This window comes from Quercus lobata, chromosome 6 (genome assembly GCF_001633185.2).
Source record: "Quercus lobata isolate SW786 chromosome 6, ValleyOak3.0 Primary Assembly, whole genome shotgun sequence".
In the NCBI taxonomy this organism is placed as follows: domain Eukaryota; kingdom Viridiplantae; phylum Streptophyta; class Magnoliopsida; order Fagales; family Fagaceae; genus Quercus; species Quercus lobata.
In genome coordinates this window covers 6,428,406-6,448,866 of record NC_044909.1, presented here as the reverse complement: position 1 = coordinate 6,448,866, position 20,461 = coordinate 6,428,406, and the positions used below count along the sequence as shown (strand labels likewise).

General features: G+C 36.3%; 4 protein-coding genes across 5 annotated transcripts; 1 reads left to right on the top strand and 3 right to left on the bottom strand.

The window, feature by feature from the left end:
- Window positions 1-556: 556 nt before the first annotated feature.
- On the bottom strand, window positions 557-4,860 carry LOC115950622 (uncharacterized protein At4g15545). Of its 2 annotated transcripts, none has more exons than XM_031067833.1 (9): window positions 4,486-4,860; window positions 4,336-4,404; window positions 3,251-3,307; window positions 3,038-3,107; window positions 2,309-2,404; window positions 1,865-2,122; window positions 1,719-1,761; window positions 896-974; window positions 557-812 (listed from the first exon to the last, which is right to left on the bottom strand). In XM_031067833.1, the coding sequence occupies exons 1-9, from the start codon at window positions 4,783-4,785 to the stop codon at window positions 720-722; spliced, it is 1,065 nt and encodes a 354-aa protein (XP_030923693.1). In that variant the 5' UTR covers window positions 4,786-4,860; the 3' UTR covers window positions 557-719. The 2 variants fall into 2 exon arrangements, with proteins under 2 accessions (XP_030923693.1, XP_030923694.1); XM_031067834.1 differs by having other exon boundaries at window positions 2,309-2,401.
- A 7,153-nt stretch (window positions 4,861-12,013) lies between these two features.
- On the bottom strand, window positions 12,014-12,478 carry LOC115949732. The gene has a single exon (XM_031067021.1). The coding sequence runs from the start codon at window positions 12,476-12,478 to the stop codon at window positions 12,014-12,016; it is 465 nt and encodes a 154-aa protein (XP_030922881.1).
- Window positions 12,479-12,496: 18 nt separating this feature from the next.
- Window positions 12,497-12,952, bottom strand: LOC115949731. The gene has a single exon (XM_031067020.1). The coding sequence runs from the start codon at window positions 12,950-12,952 to the stop codon at window positions 12,497-12,499; it is 456 nt and encodes a 151-aa protein (XP_030922880.1).
- A 3,478-nt stretch (window positions 12,953-16,430) lies between these two features.
- Window positions 16,431-20,461, top strand: LOC115993911 (putative pentatricopeptide repeat-containing protein At5g08490). Its single transcript, XM_031117899.1, has 2 exons — window positions 16,431-19,746; window positions 19,847-20,461. Exon 1 carries the CDS (start codon window positions 16,889-16,891, stop codon window positions 19,508-19,510), a length of 2,622 nt encoding a protein of 873 aa, XP_030973759.1. The 5' UTR covers window positions 16,431-16,888; the 3' UTR covers window positions 19,511-19,746; window positions 19,847-20,461.

The window sequence follows — 20,461 nt, the reverse complement described above, 5'->3', positions numbered from 1 at the left end:
AAGGCCTACCTTAAAGGCCAGATCTCACTATTTTAAACTGCATGTGAGGAATTGTTTGTGTCTGAGCCAATATAGCGTAAGTAAAATATATTACCATCTTAGAATTGGTATCCAACTGACTAGTTCATGACTTGAAGAAATAGTCATCCGATGATATTAGCACGTCAAAGTCCATCAAATGTTGAAGGATAACCTTGAGTGGGATTTTGCTCATCTTGGAAAAGAAAATTTTGCAACAAAACTGAGGTCAGATGTTGTTAGATTTCTGAGTTTACCTATTGTTGATCTAGCAGCCACATGTATAGGAACTCTGGAAGAGCATTGACTGAGTTAAGAGGATACTTCTAAATATGAGGCAATTTTTATCAGACACAAAAACACAAAAAATATCCTGAATCACATTGCTACGATGATGCCAGGCACCTAAACTTTATAGTGCTCGCAACATATATTACTTTAGTTTAGTGATGTGTATTCTTCTTGGTATAATGACCCAAAGGACAATATCCTAAACAACTAAAGTTTCAGAACTAGTCATTTATCACAATAACATGCAAATTCACAACCGGGTATGCAATTGAACAGGAGTTCAAAGAATAGTTTCATTACACTTTGAATTAGTGTTTAATATATAGAGTAAAAACTGCTAAGAAAACCTATTATAATAAACAGCAGTGCTTACAAAATGTAATTACAATTCCACTGTTGGGCTCACAATTTCAGTGGACATTGCGAGTAATCAATCCCTCAAATATAGCATAAAGGTCCTTGTTCTCTTGGCCAAAGATCTCATCAGCCTTCTGTAGAGTCTCCTGAAATATTCCAGATATATAAATAGATGTTGGACACTTCATAAAGTGTTGTTAACAAGAAGAAAAATGGAAAGAGCACGTACCTCTTTGGTTTGCTTGTGCGCATTCAATTCCTTAACATTTGCAAGAAAGGCACCAAATTGCTCATAAGACAAACGGCTCCTGATGAAATGAAGGGAAGGGATCAGATGAACAGCTACTTTATTTGAAAAGCCTAGAACCTTTTTCTTTTATTGAAAAAAAATTCACCTGATGCATCTTGAACCCACAATTTCATCCTTAACATTATTCCTTTAAGAGGTGGAGGCACCATTTGAGACAAAGCTCAATGGCAAGAAGCCAAGAACCAAATCATAAGCACATTAACACAAAATTCATTTTTGGGGTTCCAAGACTGCTATTGCTTGGTTTTCAAGATTACTTAATAGAAATAAGAAAATCTACTTGAGTTGAGAATGGGAAAAGCTATGCATGATAGGAAAGGAGGTGAAATTTTTTGCCATGGCTCATGATTTATCATGTTAAAGTTAAATTAAAATTTACCATAGCTCGTGATTTGCCATGTTACATTTATTTGAATCAAAATTCAATGGTATGAATAATTGTTATTCCCTATATCCAGATATTTTGTTTGAATGAAAACCTTTGGGAAGTTTGGGTTACCAAATTGAATGAAAACCTTTGGGTTACCAAAGGACTTAAAAGTTTGGTCCACCTCAGGATTGCAAGAAAGCTGCAAAATGTTGCATTTATGGAATTACATTGCCAAAAGAAGCACCATTTTAGCCACAAAATGGATGTGTGAACTCATTATATGAATTCTTGATTTTTGCATAATTTAGACACAAATGTGTTTTTTAAAAAGTTACTTCCACGATTCTGGATCTAAAAGCTCTGTGCCTTTACCTTACTTGGCGGAAGAACTCTTTCCCATCAACCCGCGTTCTTCCTGAAACAGATGAAAATGAGGACAAGTGAAACAGGTTAAATACCCAATAAATAATTTCCATACGCAATCTTCTTACACAGGTCCATGGGTATGAAAGAGGTACCAGTTTGTGATCCTGTGTCAGAGCTTGATACAGAACTGTGATGGCTCGAGTGCACAGAAGAAAACATTGAAGACCGATCATCAAACAGGCCTCTTGATGATGAAAATGACATTGAATGTCGCCTTGGGGATACAGGTTTAGATGTTACTGTTGGGGACACTGACGCAGAGAAGATAGGAGGGGAACCTGGAGGAGTAAGCCGAGGTGTGCTAGTTTGGGATGCTAACAGGAGGCCATGAGATATACGAGGTCTTAAGGCTGCAAGGGTTAGCAAGCAACAAAATTAAGGTTAGTACTGACAAGCTCAGTTGCAGGGTTTTAAATCCATAAGCAATACAACATATGGGCTGCATACGATGCATTAATTCATGCAATACACTTATTCCAATTGCCTAAGGGAAGAAAGTCTTATATTAGAATGCATCCTTTTTAACATGCACATACCATCTGTCTCATGATCCTCTGCAAATGAATATCCTACTTCAGACGTCTCACTCCGGACTGAAGGGAATCTAGGAGGTGGAAATGTGGCATCATCTTCTGAAACAAAATAGACAGTCTCTTTCAGATTAATGGTGGCATGGATACAATTATATACCATAATTTGAATCAAACACTTTACTTTAAAATGTTTGACAAGTCATTGCATAGCATTAGGATGAAAACATTGGTGTAAGTTTCAAGAGCAAGCATTTTCAACCCACCAAAAAAAAATGCAGTATGTTTTGGAGCACATTCAAATGTTAAACAGACATATTTAATAACTTCCAATTTATTTCAGTCATATGAGATATTGCAAAATTTCACAAAGGAATTCAAGAAACCTATGGCTTTGGATGAATTAAATTCACTTGTTTTCATTTTTCATTTAGATTAGATGGCAATAATATGCGTAGCTGGTCCTCCCTCACCCCCCAAAATCTACTCCTTAACAGGTTGATTAGTTTAGACCTCACCCTTTTAAAAAGGGCTCTTTCCACTTGGCCATAAAGGCCAAGTGTTTCAGGCCCAAAAGATTCCTCTGCAGGAATTAATACCCATTAATCAGTAAGTTTCTTTTCCATGTGCACACTGTTGGGACATTTATCAACATGATATGCAAATAGATCACCTAGAATCCACTAGTTTGAATAAAAATCAATACGAAAAAGGAATGCAAGTAATATAGAGGACCTCCAATCTGCGATGTGGAAGATATACTTGAATGGCTTTGTAAATTAGCAACAACCTCTGGAGCTCCTGCCTGTAGGAAATACCAGATTTAGTGCTGACACAACACCAACCAGAATATACTAACACATTCGGCTAGTGTTCATGAAATTGCTACTTTAAAATAGACAAAAACTTCTTTATAAAACTTGGGAATGCTGAGAGAAGATTACTCACAGGATTTTCATCATCCTCTTGAAGTGATTTCATGAGTGTCTTCCTAAAGACCTCCAACTGCACACACATTCGAAACAATAAGACCCCGACCTCCAACAATAACACCACATTCTACTCTCCTTCAATTATATATACTCTGTATCAACTCTGTACTTTTTTTTCAACGGACAAAATTTCTGCCAATGAGCTCTAGCTCAACGGACACCTTCTCCCCCTTTTAAGTACTAAATTGAGAGTGAGGGTGAGGTTGTGGGTTCAAGAACCATAAAGTTTGTGTAACTTACCAATAAATAAAAAAAGTCAAAATTTTGGAGGAATCTTTTCCAACTCATTACATGACAATCATCTACATATATTTTAATCACATGACTAGTTAAATAATTTATAGAAGGGAAAACTTAGATACAATTTCTTATGTGTTGTATTTTAGGTTCCATAATGAAATTCAATCACGTGACCTTGGAAAGTTGTAACCTAGGAAGCATGGACACTTCAATTAGGGTGTCTGATCTATGTCATATCAGTGTCATATTGGCCATTTTATGTTATAATTTTTCAGAAATTGCTCGTGTCGTTACAAGGAAGTGCAATGGCTAGTAAGTCAATAAACCAAAATGGTTGTGTTGTATTGGTTGGTAAACAACTTTGTTGAATTTAGTAAGTCTTGCCTTTTTAATCAATCACATGACTATAAATAGTTAACTTATCCACACACACATTTCTCTTTTAGATTTATGAGAAAGATTTCATACTTGACAGACCACTATAAAGCACTGTACAGTAAAAAAAAAAAAAAAAATTCAACTCAAAGCATTTCTTGGTTAAAAAATTTGCATTCTTTATGAATAGAAGTTAAAGTTTCAATTTCACCATTTAACAGCTGAAATAATAATAACAACATCTAATCAATGCCCTCACAAATCTTGCAACCATATTTTTCTCTTCAATTAAACGAAATTGAACATTTTAAAATTTATTACTAATTATTAAAGCTTTTAAAGAAAACCAATAATTATACAAAAACAACGAAACCGTTTAAAGCAGTTACATGAAGTAGTTAGTAGTTAGAAGTTAGAACTCAGTACCTTGGAGACATCTCGGTTAAGCTTCTTCACCGTGTTTGAAAGCAAAGCGTTCTCTTTCACCAACCTCTCCTACAAACACCCAAAAACCAAAAAAAAGTTAACAAAAAATTGAGTTGCGGAAGAATATGTTCGGGTCGGGTCGGGTCGGACCTTGTCGAGGTCGGCTTGGGCGAGTTTATCGGAGACATCGGAGAGGGAGGCGTCGAGCGACTCGACCTGGGATTGGAGTTGGGCGATGAGAGAGTCCTTGTCGGCGAGCTTGGCGCGGAGAGTGGACGACTCAGATTCGAGGGCGGAGACACGTGTCGAGAGGGCGATGGATGTGATTTTGCGGGCCACATCGAGCTGTTCGAAAGGATCGGAGGGCAGAATTTGCAAGACCTCCTCGGGAAGATCGTAGTTTGATAAGGAGGAGCCACGCCCACCAACATCCGACTCATTCGCTAACATTTTCCAAATTCCAAATTTTGTTTTTGTTTATTCTAATTTTTTTCTTTTTTTGGGATTTTTTTTTTTTAATTTTTAAATTTGGGACTGTGATGAGGTACAGTATTATATAATAATAAATGTTATTATATAGTACTGTGTATTGGTAGGAACATTTTGTTTGTTTTTTTAATGTGATGGACATGGTGGGAGAATAATATGTGTGGTTTTTTTTTTTTTTTTGAAATATAATATGTGTGGTTTTGGAAAAGGTTTGTGATTTCTGAATGGATAGGACATGGACACAAGAGACAAAACAGCACCAGTGGTGTGGAAATGACTTGCAATCCTCTTTTCTTGTCTTCTTTGAACTTGTTGTTGTTGGGTTAATTATATTAAAATTTATAAAACTTATATTAAATTTTTTTTTTTATAGGTGGTGAACCTACTACTAAAAATTACTTTTTTTATTTACCATAAAAAATATTGTGAGAATATTCAACTGCTTTAATTGGAATCGTGCCATCAACAATATATATATATAAATATATATATATATATACATATATATATATATGTGTCATCTAAATTTTGTTTATAAATCAATTTGAAAACCATTGAAAAAAAATTGTCAAAAAGTGCGTTCTATTTCTAATTCTATAAGTATATAAAACATATACTATAAGTGTAAATGAATGAGTTAAGTAATCTTTTTGGGATTAACACTTTGTTATTGTTAATTTATGTAACTTTAAAGAAAGATCTTTTTTTTTTTTTTTTTAAATTGTTAAGAAATTTAGACTCCGGTTGATAAAATTAATAAGTTTTAAAATCAAGTTGTTAATTAGATTTATTATGAATAAACCTTGTTAAAACAAACTAACATCAATATCATGCATAGCGGAATAGTAAATAAGACAATATATGATGACTCAAGAAAACCAATGAAACAAACTAGTTTCACAGTAAAAAACCTGAGGAAAAACCTTCCCAAAAAGCAATTCACTATAGTAAAGAGAAGTTTCAGATCTAGTACAAAATCTTTATCCATAGACTCTACAATCCTCGTAGATAAACTTACAGTAGAAACCTTCTACCACTTCAAAACCTCTAAACTCTTCAACATATGAACACCACCCTTTTGCACAAATCCTAGTACGTAACTAATCAATGATGCACGGCTCCTAGTACGTGACTCACTTCAGCAACTTGAAGATGTTGTTGGCTGCAAAGTTATTCACTTCATCAACAATAAAGATCAAGAAGCACTTTGTTACAAAACTCTAAGGCGCAAAGAAGCAGTAGCTTCTTTCAAAGAGAATAAGGCACTCAATCACTTTTTGCATGTGTTCTCTTTATATTCTCTTATGTGACAGCCTCTAAAATAAGCCTTATAGATGTCTAGGATTGTGAGAAAAGAAATCTTATACAAATACATAAGCGTGGGTCAAAAATCAGATTTGGAAATTCTGATTTCGTAGATCTCCATAGATATTTCTGTCGAGCAGCTATTGAGACCTCGATAGATATATCTAAGACTGAGCAAAGGATCCGGCCCACCTGAAAACCTGACTGACCGACCCGACCTGATAGGTTTTGGGCAGATCTGAGAATATTTGGGTCGGGTTTCTGGTGTTAATTTAGGGTTATTTTCGGGTTCAAGTCGATGTCGAGTTGGTGTCAGGTCATATAAATACGTTACTTCCGAACCCAATTTTTTTTTTTTTTTAAAAAACCTACTCTTTGTTGGTTTCTCTTTGCCTCCCTTAGCTCTCCACCTCCCTTAGCTACTCTCCCAAGTCTCAATCTCACAAAACATCACAGACGACTCTTTGTTGTTCTATCTTTACGTGTGTAAGTCATCTTTCTCTTTGTTAATTTAGTTGGGTTTTTAATACTTTCAGATTTTGGGTTTTATTCTATGTGAATATCCTATTTGGGTTTGATTTTCTTGCATTTTGTGATGTGGGTTTGGCTTGAATCGTACTCATAGGCAGCAAAACTAGTTTTTTTAAGGACCCATTTCGATTTTTTTTCCCCAAGTTTTTAACCAAAGAGCTATGCTCCTCTGCCCTTTTAACTAATGAAACCACTCAGAAATTGCTCATCCAAGGTTTGCTTTCTTTTTCAATTCTTTTGGGTTCTTGTTTTTGTTTTGGTTAGTGGATTTTTGTTTGTTTTACTGATTTTGGGCTTGGAGGGTTGTGGTTTGTGTGTGTTAATTTTTGTTCACATTACTCTGTTTTTAGTTGGTTCTTAGGTTTCTAGCTTTGTTTCGGTTAATGGGTTTTTGTTGTTTTACTTATTCTAGGATTGAAAGTTGTGGTTCAATTATTATGTGTTAATTATGGTTCACATTGCTTTTATTTGCTTCTTAGGTTTCTGGGTTTGCATTGGTTAATGGGTTTTTATTGTTTTACTGATTTTGGGCTTCGAGGTAGTGGTTTAATTATTATGTGTTAATTATGGTTCACATTGCTCTGTTTTTATCTGCTTTCCAATTTCTTCATCGGGTCCAGGTAAAGACAAGGGTCTTGATTAGATTTTTGGGCTTGCTTTGGTTAAAAGGGTTTCTTGGTTCACATTGGTTTTAAACTGGTCTATAGACTATTGTGTTTATTTTCTTTGGTTTAGTGTTCTTTGTTGTGTGCTTGATGTTATGTGCTGACATTGGCTTGTTGTTTTTGCTAAGGTTTTGTTCATGGGAACTACTAAATTAAGATCAATTTGCTATGTTTTTAACTTGTCTATAGACTATTGTGTTTATTTTCTTTGGTTTAGTGTTCTTTGTTGTGTGCTTAATGTTATGAGCTGACATTGGTTTGTTGTTTTTGCTGAGGTTTTGTTCATGGGAACTAATAAACTAAGGTCAATTTGCTATGTTTTTAAATTGTCTATAGACTATTGTGTTTATTTTCTTTGGTTTAGTGTTCTTTGTTACATGCTTGATGTTATGTGCAGACATTGGTTTGTTATCGGTTGCATTTTGTACACTCAGCTTTGAATATAATGCAATTCATGTATTTGTTTAGACATATTTTATCAGAGTTGTTTGGTTAGTGGCATTAAATCATTTGTTAAGTTGAGAAAGTATTTCAAGACAATACATTCACAGCTAAGGATTCAATAGCTTTTTGTCTTGTTCACTCTTTTATTTATAGGCAGCATTTACTCATCCATTAAAGGTTGATAGTTCCTGTCATGTTAATTATCATGTCTTTTTATGCATGTCAGAGAAACCTCTACCTATAATGTTTCTGTGAACTAATTCTTAGTTCCAAAATGTGATTCCAGAAGCGTTTTTAAGTTGGATGTACTTGGTTGGGAGATTCTAGGCATTGCATTCCCTGCTGCCCTTGCTGTAGTTGCTGATCCCATTGCTATTCTAATTGATACAACATTCATTGGTCATTTTGGTATGTTTCATGTAAAAAATTCTATCTATTTTTAGAGTATATAGCTTCTTTATTGTCTTTTCTTTTTTTCTTTTTCATTATTATATCTGTATGGTGATAAACAAAACATACCAATAAAGTTGTATAGCATTTGAAAACTTTAGTCTCATTTTTTAATAGTTTTGTGAATGCATTGTTTAATGATTGATTTGTTTTGTGTGGTACTAGGTCATGGATTCAATGAAGCCTACACAACCTGATGTTGCCACTGCAAGACCAACTATGAGACCTCCTTGTCCACCGTAGGTGATATCTTCTTCTAATTCTAATAAGAGAAAATCAACATCATGTTGACATCCTATTTTACAACCCATATTTAACCTCACATGGAGGGTAAAAGAGTAATTTCACATTGGAAATATGTATCTTGATTTTGGTCATTAGATCCTTACTCTCATTTCACCAAAATGATCTTGATGTTGTAACGATCAAATCGACTGGTCATAAGCCCAAATCGGACCACCAGATTGAAAGTTATCATCAAATCAAGTTTTAATGGTTGAAATGCACCATCACAAATTGAGTTCGACTATATGTGATTATGAACAATTAATTTTAATTGGTTATAAGTATAATCAATTTGAGATCGATGATGTGTCATAATTTGATTGGTTAGGACTACATTTTATGGTAGGGTTGCACACACCTAATTAACTAGATAGTTAAACATTAACTATTCAATGAATAATTTGTGCAATTATCTTTTAATTAGAGTAAATTTGGAACCAATTAAGTCTGAAATGGGAGTGATTGGAGTCATTTAATATTAATTGGGAGCTAATTTAGGACATATTAATGTTAATTGTGTTGAACCCATTTTCTAACAAATGACCTCTGCTCACCATTTCATCCATATCTCTCAGAATATTTTGAATCTGTGAATGAGGTTAATTTTCCCAGAAACTAGACACCTGGGGCTTCAATTTGAGCATAAGAACGAGACAATTCCGATCAGAATTGAGTCAGATATGATTTTTCGAAATTGGCTCTACAAGCTGTTACAGTAACTATGGTAAAACCGAATTTTGCCTTACTCCTCATTCCCACCAATCTTTCCATTTAATGCACCAGATTTTCCCAAAGGCTAAAATGAGGTCTAAGTTCATGATTCTTTGTCAACCTTCATTAAATGGCTTTCCATTTATATTTTTTCAACCACTACTATATAAACTCACCCTCTTCTTCATTATAAGAAAAAAAAAAAAAAAAAAAAAAAAAACCCCTCTCTTCCCCTCTCTTGAGTTCTAGTAAAGTTGAGTAGTCTTGTCATATCTTGGTTTTCCTGAGACTCAAGGTATTGAGTGAGACTCACTTTTCCTCTCCTAACTCTTCTTTTAAGATTATAACTATTTCTTGTTCGCTCTTGTTCTATTTTTAGGCCACAAAGAATGAGAGAATAACAAATTATATGATACCGGCCTTTATCAACTTTGTCTCCCACATAAAATAAAGAAGGCATAATAATCAAACAGAAAGAGAACACAAGCCAAAGGCTCCTTGCCATTAAAATGAACAATTTATAATAGCAAATTCAAAAATATTTTTGGATAATATTTTCTTTAAAGAAGATAGGGTTAAGTGAGGAAAAAAAGAACACTAAATTAATGGTTTAGATTTATATAAGTACCGTACGGTAGAATGACCCTTTCTTTATACATAAAGGAAACAGAGTTAATGCTAAAATAATTCCTCTTGCACCATCTGGACGCATCAACACATATCAGGAAAAAAAAAAAGGGCCAAGTTAAACTTTTCTTGGATCTACGTTCTAATTCTAATTGCAAACATTAAATATGGGGAAAAGAAAAAAGGTTGCATCACTAATAGAGAAAATAAAGTCTTTTACAAAGGATTTAGTAGACAGATGCCCTTGAAATCAAGTCTCTACTTCTTCTTGTTGGTGTTCTCCTTCACCATCTGTTCAATCCTGCCTACAAAGGACTTCAACTTGTCCAGAGAAGATGCATTGTTGCTCAAACTAGACTCCATTGATTGCATTCGAGAATCAATTGAAGTTTCTAAGTGCTCTTTTATGGATTCTAGGCTATTAATGACTTTGTTATAGAAAAATCCATAGCCTGCAAGAATAAAACTTTCGATGGTGCTAGTTGAAGTAACAAAGGCTGTAATGGTCGAGGAAGCATAGGTGTGCCGATTGGGCTGGTGCATCCGAGTCGGATACATATGGACGCGTCGTGCAGGCATGGACGTGGATGCACGCATATCTATGGCCGAACTTTTTTTTTTCATTTCCTATTCGGCTCGATCCGGTCCAAAATGGGCCAAAACAGGCCCAAATCGATCCAGTATAAGCCAAAATAATTGTTTTAAAAAAAGCATAAAATAATTCATCAAAATACACTATTTTGACAACCTACTTTAAATAAATAATCCTAAAATCATCTCAAAGTCTCTCTTATTCTCTCTATCTCCACTCTCTCTCTCTAACCCATGGCTCCAGCAGACGAGCTCTCCTTCAGACTCCTTCCATCTCTCACTTTATTATCTACTAATGCTCTTAAATTGCTATATGTTTACCATAATATGAAAAAAAATGCTTAACAATATATAGAAAATAAAAATAAAAATATATTTATTAATAAACGTATCCAGCCGCACTCGTATTTTATTTTTTCAAAAATTGTCATGTCGCTGCACCGCACTCGCACCCGCACCCGAACCCGAATCTACATCTATGCTTCCTACTGCTACTTTCCAATTATTCCTCATTTTCTCTGCTCAAGGGAGACAAAATCCTCATAAATGGTTGTTTATAGCAAGGTGTTTAGAATGAGATTTTTTGCAATTTAACACCAAAATGCTAACAATTTCATTAGTTAGCATAGTTTCCGAATTATTTAGGAAACTAACATCTTGAGTCTCTTAGACTCAAGTTCACTGTAGCAACTCGAGTTGTAGAGACTTGAGTTCAATGTGCTAGCAGAGCTGAGGTGGAAAATTTGTCCATTTGGAACTCAAGTTTTAAAGACTCGAGATCCCTAAATAAAACCCAAAACATAATACCCATGCTCTCTCATCTTCTCTCAAACCCAGACCAAACTCCAATCCTAATCCCAAGCCCACACACTCACCTCCTCTCAACAACAAACCCACAAAACAACAACAACAAAACAAGAACCAAACCCTAATCCTAATCCCAATTCCACGCTCTCATCTTCTCTCAGGCAATCGCTTTCAAAGCAATCGGCGGTGGCGGTGATGAGAAGGGAGAATGGAGAGTTGGTGTCCAGCAGAGCTCTAAGTGGCAGCTAGGCGGTGGTGGTGGCTACTGGGCTTGGCCTAAACGAAGTTGGATCAGATGCCTTGTTATCTCAAAGCATCATCTTCTTTCTTCTTCTTCTTCTTCACACTCTGTGGTCTGTACTCTGTATGCCTTATTCTTTTGTTTTATTTTAGCTATATGGAACTCAAGTATTTCAGACTCGAGTTCCACGTGGGTAATTTTTTCCATATCAACTTGGAACTCGAGTGTTTTAGGCTCGATTTTTACATTGAACTCAAGTCTCTAAGACTCAAGATGTTAGTTTTTTTAAATAGTTTTGGAAACCTGCTAACTAACGAAATTCTTCCTAAAATGGTGTTAAATGGAAAAAAAATCCGTTTAGAATAATATAGAAAGGAAACATTCAGTACAAGCCATACAAACAATTAACAAGTTAACATAAAAGATGAAACATATGTAAATGTTAATTTTAGTAATAAAAATTCCAAAAATTCCAATAGTTTTTTTTTTTTTTTAAGAAAAAAAGGATCCACTTTATTAATGAGTGGAAAAATTATGAAGTTACATCAACATAAACTAGAAAGGTAATGTTGGGTGGAACAAATTCCATCCAAACAGATAAAGGAAAAGACTTTCTAGCTCTCCTAACTAAAGCATGAGCAACTCCGTTGCCCTGTCGCCTAACATGAGAGAAAGAACAAGTTTGGAACAAACCCCTTAAAGACTTACAGTCTTTTATAATATGACCAATACTAGACCGGTCTGGACAGTGACCCACTAGTGCTTTTACCACAAGCACCGAGTCTCCTTCAAATACCGCATGTCTCAAGCCCAACTCTTCCATGAATAACATCGCTCTCCTTGCTGCCATTGCCTCAAGGACTTCCACAGTCGACGGCATTTCAATTTTTTCTGCTAGTGAGCCCATAACTTGACCCAGATCATTCTGCACCACAACACCAATCCCTACTTTCTCTTCATCTACGAAATAAGCACCATCATAATTCACCTTATACATTCCTGCAGCTGGTGGTACCTAGCGCTGTGTCTGAGCCAGTTTTCTCTCGAGTCTGCCAACTGAATTTTCGTGGAACTCAATGAGCAGTGCTGTTGCCGCATCAAGGATCTTTTCAGGAGGTAGGTGCTGCTCGTTAAAGTGCATTTTGTTACGTCTGTTCCATATTAACCACGCGACAACCATGAATAACTCCATATTTTCTTCCTGCTGCCTTGCCGAGAAAACCAAGTCTACAAAGGAACCCATACTCTGATCATGGCTTCTTAATTTCTTGAACCTGTGACCCCAACAACCCAACACTTTATCACAGTCCCAAAGAGCGTGGTGGACCGTTTCACTTGCTTTGTCGCAGTTGCTACATAACGGTGACCCTATCACTTTTTGCTGATGCAAGTTTGCCAGTGTTGGGAGTGATTCAGTGCATGCACGCCAGCCAAAATGTTTTATCTTATTAGGGATTTGAAAGCTCCACATCCATTTCCAAAAATTCCTCGAATTAGCAGTGTTTAACCCCGAAGCAGCCTCCCTGTTCTCCAGCTCACCTAATAGTTGATACCCTGTCTTTACTGAATAATTTCCATCCCGACTCCGTGGTCATATGGTGCAATCTGCCTGTGGCGTTTTGCAAAGTGGGATAGCCTTGATTCTCTGAGCCAAGTATGGAGAAATTTTCTGGTCAATCAACTGTCCATTCCATTCCATTATTGTCTGGTCTATTAGTGAACTAACTGTGGAGTCATCTTTACACTCTTGCGTGAGTGGTATTGCCTTGGTTGGAAAACAGCCCGGAATCCAGCTATCCTTGAACACCCTAATCTGTGACCCATCACCAACCCTCCATAACATCCCCTTCTCAATGACATGCTTTGCTTTAAGAATACTCTGCCAAGCAAAGGAGCCCTTCTTGCTTTTTGCCTCCAATACCGAACCTGTGGGGAAATATTTTGTGCTGAAAACCTTAAACAAAAGAGAATTTCTATCTGTTTGTAGCCTCCATATTTGTTTGGCAAGCATAGCCTCATTGAGTCTCACCAAATCTTTGAACCCCATACCTCCCTCCTCTTTCGGTTTACATAAGACTTCCCAACTCTTTCAATGAATTTTTCTTTAACTACCACGTTCACCCCACCAAAATTTTCTAATTTGCATTTCAATATCCTTGCACAAACCCACCGGCAACTTGAAACAACTCATTGCAAATGTAGGGATAGCTTGTACCACCGCCTTGAGCAAAATCTCTCTCCCTGCTTGAGATAGGAGCTTTTCCTTCCAATCTTGAAGCTTTGCCACACCCTCTCTTTGATATAATTAAGACTTGTCTTTTTATTTTTCCCAACAACAGCCGGCAAACCAAGGTATTTTTCATATTCCTTGATTTCTGGAACTCCTAAGAAGCTTAGAATATCTCTCTTCTTTTCTTCAGACACTGCTTTGCTAAAGAAAATGGTTGTCTTCTCCCAGTTTATTTGTTGACCGGATGCCCCTTCATATAACGATAGGATGTGTTGGATGGCTTGCAAATCCTCCATCCTTGCTCAGCAAAACAACAAAGTATCATCTGTAAAAAATAGGTTAGTAATCTTTGGGCCATTTTTACATAAGGAAAAACCCCGAATAACATTATCCCTTGCAGCTTGTTGGATCATTCTATTCAACCCCTCCGAGCACAATAAGAAAAGATATGGTGATAATGGGCCTCCCTGACGAATTCTCCTAGTTGGAGAGATTTCGCCTTTGGGTTCCCCATTAACTAAGATTGAATAAGACACCGTGCTGATACATTCATATATGAGAGTCACCCAAGCATCGCAAAAACCCATTTTTTTTCATGATTTCAATCAAAAATCTCCACTCCACTCTATCATATGCTTTACTCATGTCTAGCTTTAAGGTCATGAAATCTACTGTCTTTGATTTTTGTGTCTTCATATGATGTAATAATTCAAAGGCCACCAAAATATTATCTGAAATAGCCTTATTGGATTGGAATGCACTTTGTGACTCAGAAATCAGATGTGGCAGGACTTTTTTAAGTCTATTTGCAATAACCTTTGAAGCTAATTTATATATGACATTGCAAAGGGATATGGGATGAAATTCAGAAACTACAGTAGGGCTTTTTACTTTGGGGATTAAAGTAATGAAAGTGCGATTAATAGAGGGAGGAATAAAACCTGAGTTTAAGCAATTTAGGATAGCAGCTGAGACATCGTCTCCAATAGTATTCCAGAACTTTTGGTAAAACAAAGGGGGTAAACTATCAGGTCCTGGTGCCTTTAATGGTTCCATCTATTATAGTGCTTCATCAATTTCAGCCCTAACAAATTCAGCAGCTAGCATGGCATTTTGTTCTTCCGTGATGATAGAAGGTACTACCCTCAGAACTTCCTCCATACGTGTTGGTGAGGCCGTTGTAAATAATTGTTGGTAGTAGTCAATCAACATATCTGAAATCTCCTCTTCGTTGGTGCATACTACCCCTGCTTCATTTTTCAACTCCTCAATCCTATTCCTCTTATATCTGTGAGATGCCCGATTGTGAAAAAAATTTGTGTTCTGATCCCCCTCTTTGAGCCACAAAGTTCTTGATCTTTGCTTCCACATTTTTTCCTCCTTGATTAACAAACCGTTTATCTCCCATTTCAACTGGTCAAATACGTACTATTACCATAAAATTATGTATACTAAGATGAAACACAGATTGTTTTACCATATGGATTATAAATATGTCACACAGAGAATATGTCACACAACAAAGAACAAAATGAGAAAATGATGTTTTTACCATGTGGATTATTTAGACTATGAAAAAGAATATGGCACACAACAGAGAACAAAATGAGAAAATGAGTCGCACCTTGGTCTGAAGATCTAAGCAATGTGAGAAAAATGATGTTGATGGAAAGACGAAGAAATCTGAATAGTAGGCAAAAGGAGTACTGGAATTAATGGTATTGTATTTATAAGTTATAATCGTCGGGATAATTTGCTAGTACCAAAATGTCCCTTTGCATGGTGAGCAAGAATGGGCTTGGCTCTCAGAACATCTCCAATAGTCTCTTCAAATTTTTGTCTGTTTGGAAAGTGAATAATGCATTTTACCTTTTACCTACTTACTTTTTCAAATATACTTTCCAACAGACTCTCTATCATTTTCTCTATCTCATTTAAATATTATTTCATCATTTATTCTTTATTCTTTTTTTAACAACTACACATCTTCAAACATTTTTTTATTCAATACCTTATTATTATAATAAAAAAAAAATTTGAAGAATGAACAGTAGCTCATCAGACTTGATGAGCTACTGTTTATGAGTCAAAAAAAAAAAATTAGGATATAGAGAGGCTGTTGGAGGGCTTTTTTAGAGTGTTTGCTCTCCAAATTAGGCTTTAGAGAGCCTATTGGAGATGCTCTTAGGCACTTCCATTGTAAATTTGTCGCCAAACATACTAGAGCTAAGGGCATTCATGGAAGATAGAAATTAAGAATAATAATGAAAAAAAAAAAGGAAAGGAATAGTTTTAATTTAAAGGTTAAAATACGAAACTAATCCTTTAAGTGTTTTCTGGTTTCATTTTAGTTTTCTAACTTTGCTTTCATTCATTTTAATTATCTAAGTTTCAAATTTATTAAATTAAGGTCTTTCCATCAACTTTTATTAAAAAATTTTGAAAAAAAATTCCAAAAAATATTTTTCAATCATTAGTTTAATTCTTTTAATTTAAAAATTTTGAAAAAAAATTTAAAAAAATTAACCATCACATATAACAAAAATGGATGGAAATGTCTTAATTGAATAAAATTGAAAGTTAAAATACTGAAATAAAAAAATTCAAAATTAAAGGACTGGCATAAAATCTGAAAAAACTTAGAGGGTCAATTTTGTATTTTAGCTTAATTTAAATAGTACGTTGACGTTAGTAGCTGAAGCGAGCTAGTAACAGAAAACATAATCCCACACATTTATAGATGGTGATGATATCAAAAATTTCAAAGAAACAAACGGATCCAACGGTTCTTATTTCAATTGAAATGGATTCAGGTACCTCTTTCACTTTCCCGCCACTTCATTCCCATTGAGCACTTGTTTTTACAAGCAAAGTCACAGCCTTGAATATTAATCCAACTACTCCTGTTTATTTTTTCAACGATTGCTTCACTGATCATAGCAAAGAAAGAAGACCCAGAACGCGTTTTTGGTTTTTTTAGTGAAAATTAGATCTCTCTGAATCAGTAATTTCGGACTCGAAGTAATTATTCGAATATGCACGAAAGGTGTATGAGGAAATGATTGTTAGAGGTGCATTTTCCTGAATGGGGTCTATTTGATTCAGTGTTTGAACACCACGAATAACAAGTTGTTTTGCTGCATAAATGATTCTGATTTTTTGAAACTGTATGAGGATATGATTCACCTGGATTTTAGAACATGGAGCACCATAATCAGGAACTATTGTGTAGAATCCAGGCACAATGAAGCTTTGTCTATTTTCCTTCAAAATGTACGATGTTCGTCAGGCTACAAACCTGATCACCAAGTCTTTGCAGCCATTCTTAAATCCTGCACTGCCCTCTTGGCTATCAAATTGGGGAAGGTTCTTCATGGTCATGTTGTGAAGCAGGGTCATCTTTCCTGCCACTCTGTGTCTAAAGCATTGCTTAACTTGTACGCCAAAAGTGGTGAGCTTGATGATTGTCAGAGACTTTTTGGTCAGATGGGTAGCTCTGATCCTGTCAATTGGAACATTGTACTGTCTGGATTTTCCGGTTCCCGAATATGTGATGCTGAGGTGATGAAATTGTTTTTTGCAATGCACTCAAGTGGCGAGGCTAAACCTAACCCTATCACCATCGCAATCACTCTACCTGTGTGTGCTCGCTTACTGAATTTATATGCAGGGAAGAGTGTGCACTCTTATGTGATTAAATCTGGATGGGAAACAGATACCCTTGTTGGGAATTCGTTGGTATCATTGTATGCCAAATGCGGGCTAGTATGCAAGGATGCATATGCTGTGTTTACTAGCATCAATCACAAAGATGTTGTTTCGTGGAATGCAATTATTGCAGGGTTTGTCGAGAATAAGATCATGGTTGATGCGCTCGAATTGTTCAGATGGATGTTGAAAGGACCAATAGAACCGAATTATGCAACAATTGCAAATATTCTGCCTGTTTGTGCTTTTTTAGATAAGGATGTTCCCTACTGCTTTGGTAGAGAGATACATTGTTATGTACAGCGGCGGACTGAATTGCTAGCAGATGTTTCTGTCTGCAATGCTTTAGTGAGCTTCTACTTAAGAGTTGGATGGATGGAAGAAGCGGAGTCATTGTTCCGGAATATGATATCAAGAGATTTGGTTTCATGGAATGCCATAATCGCAGGATATGCATCACATGGTGAGTGGTTGAAAGCTTTGGACCTGTTTCGTGAATTACTCTCTTTAGAGGTGACTGGGCCAGATTCTGTAACTGTTGTTAGCATTCTTCCTGCTTGTGCACACTTACAAAATCTACATGTGGGGAAAGAGATTCATGGTTATATTCTTCGACATCCTTACCTATGTGAGGATACAACAGTGGGCAATGCCCTAGTTAGTTTCTATGCAAAATGCAACCACGTAAAAGCAGCATTTCAGACATTTTTGATGAATTCTGAGAGAGACTTGATATCATGGAATTCTATGCTAGATGCCACTGTAGGGAGTGAGTATGATACTCAATTTCTGGGCCTATTAAACTGGATGCTCAATGAAGGAATTAAACCTGATTCCATTACTATCTTGACCATAATTCATTTTTGTACTTCTGTATTTAGAGTAGACAAGGTTAAGGAAACACATTGCTATTCAATTAAGGCTAGTTTATTACAAGGTGATGTTGAACCTACCGTTGGAAATGCATTGCTTGATGCATATGCCAAGTGTGGTAACATAGAATATGCATTCAAGATTTTCCAAAGTTTGTCAGAGAAAAGGAATTTGATCACATGCAACTCTATGATCTCAGGATATGTCATTTGTGGATTACATGATGATGCATGTAAGATTTTTAATGGGATGTCTGATGCAGATCTCACCACCTGGAATCTAATGGTTCGAGCTTATGCAGAAAATGATTCTCCTGTTCAAGCTCTCAATGTGCTTCAGGAGTTACAAGCTCGAGGAATGAAGCCTGATGCAGTGACAATCATGAGCTTCCTTCCGGTATGTGCTCAAATGTCCTCAGGTCACTTTCTGAAGCAGTGTCACGGATATGCAGTTAGAGCTTGTTTTGTGGATGTCCACTTGAAGGGAACTTTATTAGATGCATATGCAAAATGTGGTGCTATAAAGTATGCTTATAAGCTTTTTCAGTCAAGCTCCCATAAGGATCTGGTTATGTTTACAGCTATGGTTAGTGGGTATGCCATGCATGGTATGGGAGAGGAAGCACTTATGGTTTTCTCTAATATGCTTGAGTTATGTGTAAAGCCTGATCATGTTATCATCACTGCTGTTTTATCTGCTTGTAGTCATTCTGGCCTTGTAAATGAAGGGTTAAAGATATTCAATTCAATAGAGAATATCCATGGGTTAAAGCCAACAATGGAACAGTATGCCTGTGTGGTGGATCTCCTCGCTCGAGGTGGAAAGGTAGAAGATGCATATTCTTTTGTGGCTAGGATGCCCATTGAAGCTAATGCAACTGTGTGGGGGACACTGCTAGGTGCCTGTAGGACTCATCATGAGGTGGAACTGGGCCGTCTTGTGGCAGATCGTCTTTTTGAAATTGAGGCTGACAATATTGGGAACTATGTGGTGATGTCAAACCTGTATGCAGCAGATGCTAGATGGGATGGGGTCATAGAAGTAAGAAAGCTTATGAGGACTCGAGATCTGAAAAAGCCAGCAGGATGCAGCTGGATTGAAGTGGAGAGGCAGGAAAATGTTTTTATTGCTGGGGACTCTTCTCACCCGCAAAGAAGCCTCATATACACTACATTGAGCACATTAGATCAACAGATCAAGGAGCGGATTCATTTTTGAGTCACTTATGGGTTCAGTTATGGCATTTATGGTGTCATAACTCATAAGGCCGGCGGAATTACTTTGCAAATGAGCTCAGACATGATTCCCTGCAGCTTTTTGAGGCAGAATTCCTGTGTGGCTTTTGGGTGCAGATGCATCACTTTACTTGAGTGACTCCACTCCATTGACAATACTGATTGACTCTTCTACTACAGTCATACTCGGTTTAGTTATGTCCAACTTTTTCCACAAATGTAAGGGATGGTTTGCTGCTGTAAGTGCTACATTTCCAACTACAGAAACTTCCATTTTTAAATTTCTTGCTTACTCTTCTCCTCCTTTTCCCTTTTGTAGGTGAGTTTCAAATTTCAGGTAAGCTTTTGAAGACCTTGTGTGACTGCCTGCTTCAGCTTAATCGCTGGGATCACTCTGCATCCCTATGGATGAGAAGGATAATGTCAAATCATTTCGTTGAAAGTTCTCAGGGTTATCCCTTCAGTTGCACACCTTGGCAGGTCAGAGGCATTGGGATGAAGTTTTTCACGACCCTCAGCTACTAAGAGTTTCATATCTTATTTCATCTTCAAATTTTCATTCTCTCCCTTATGCGGAATACCAAATCGGGTTCTTGGCATTCCATTTGTGGGAAGTTGGGAAAGATGAATGAACTACAAAGTTAAGGCATAATCAAACAATTTCTTTTGTTATGATGTATGCTCACCAAACATGGTTTCACACATACATGAAGTGCATTATCCTCAGTCCTCCCACTTTCTAAACTCCACTTTCCTGTCCTTTTACACTTGTCCATGTGCTCTTTCTGGGTAAGACGTTTTAGCAAATATGAAATACACCCTTCTTCTAGGATATACCAAAATTTGTTAAATACTAACCTTTTTGTTATATAATTGACTTCATGCTGCTCCCACATTTTCTTTTAAATGCAGTCCAAATACATATTTTTTCAGT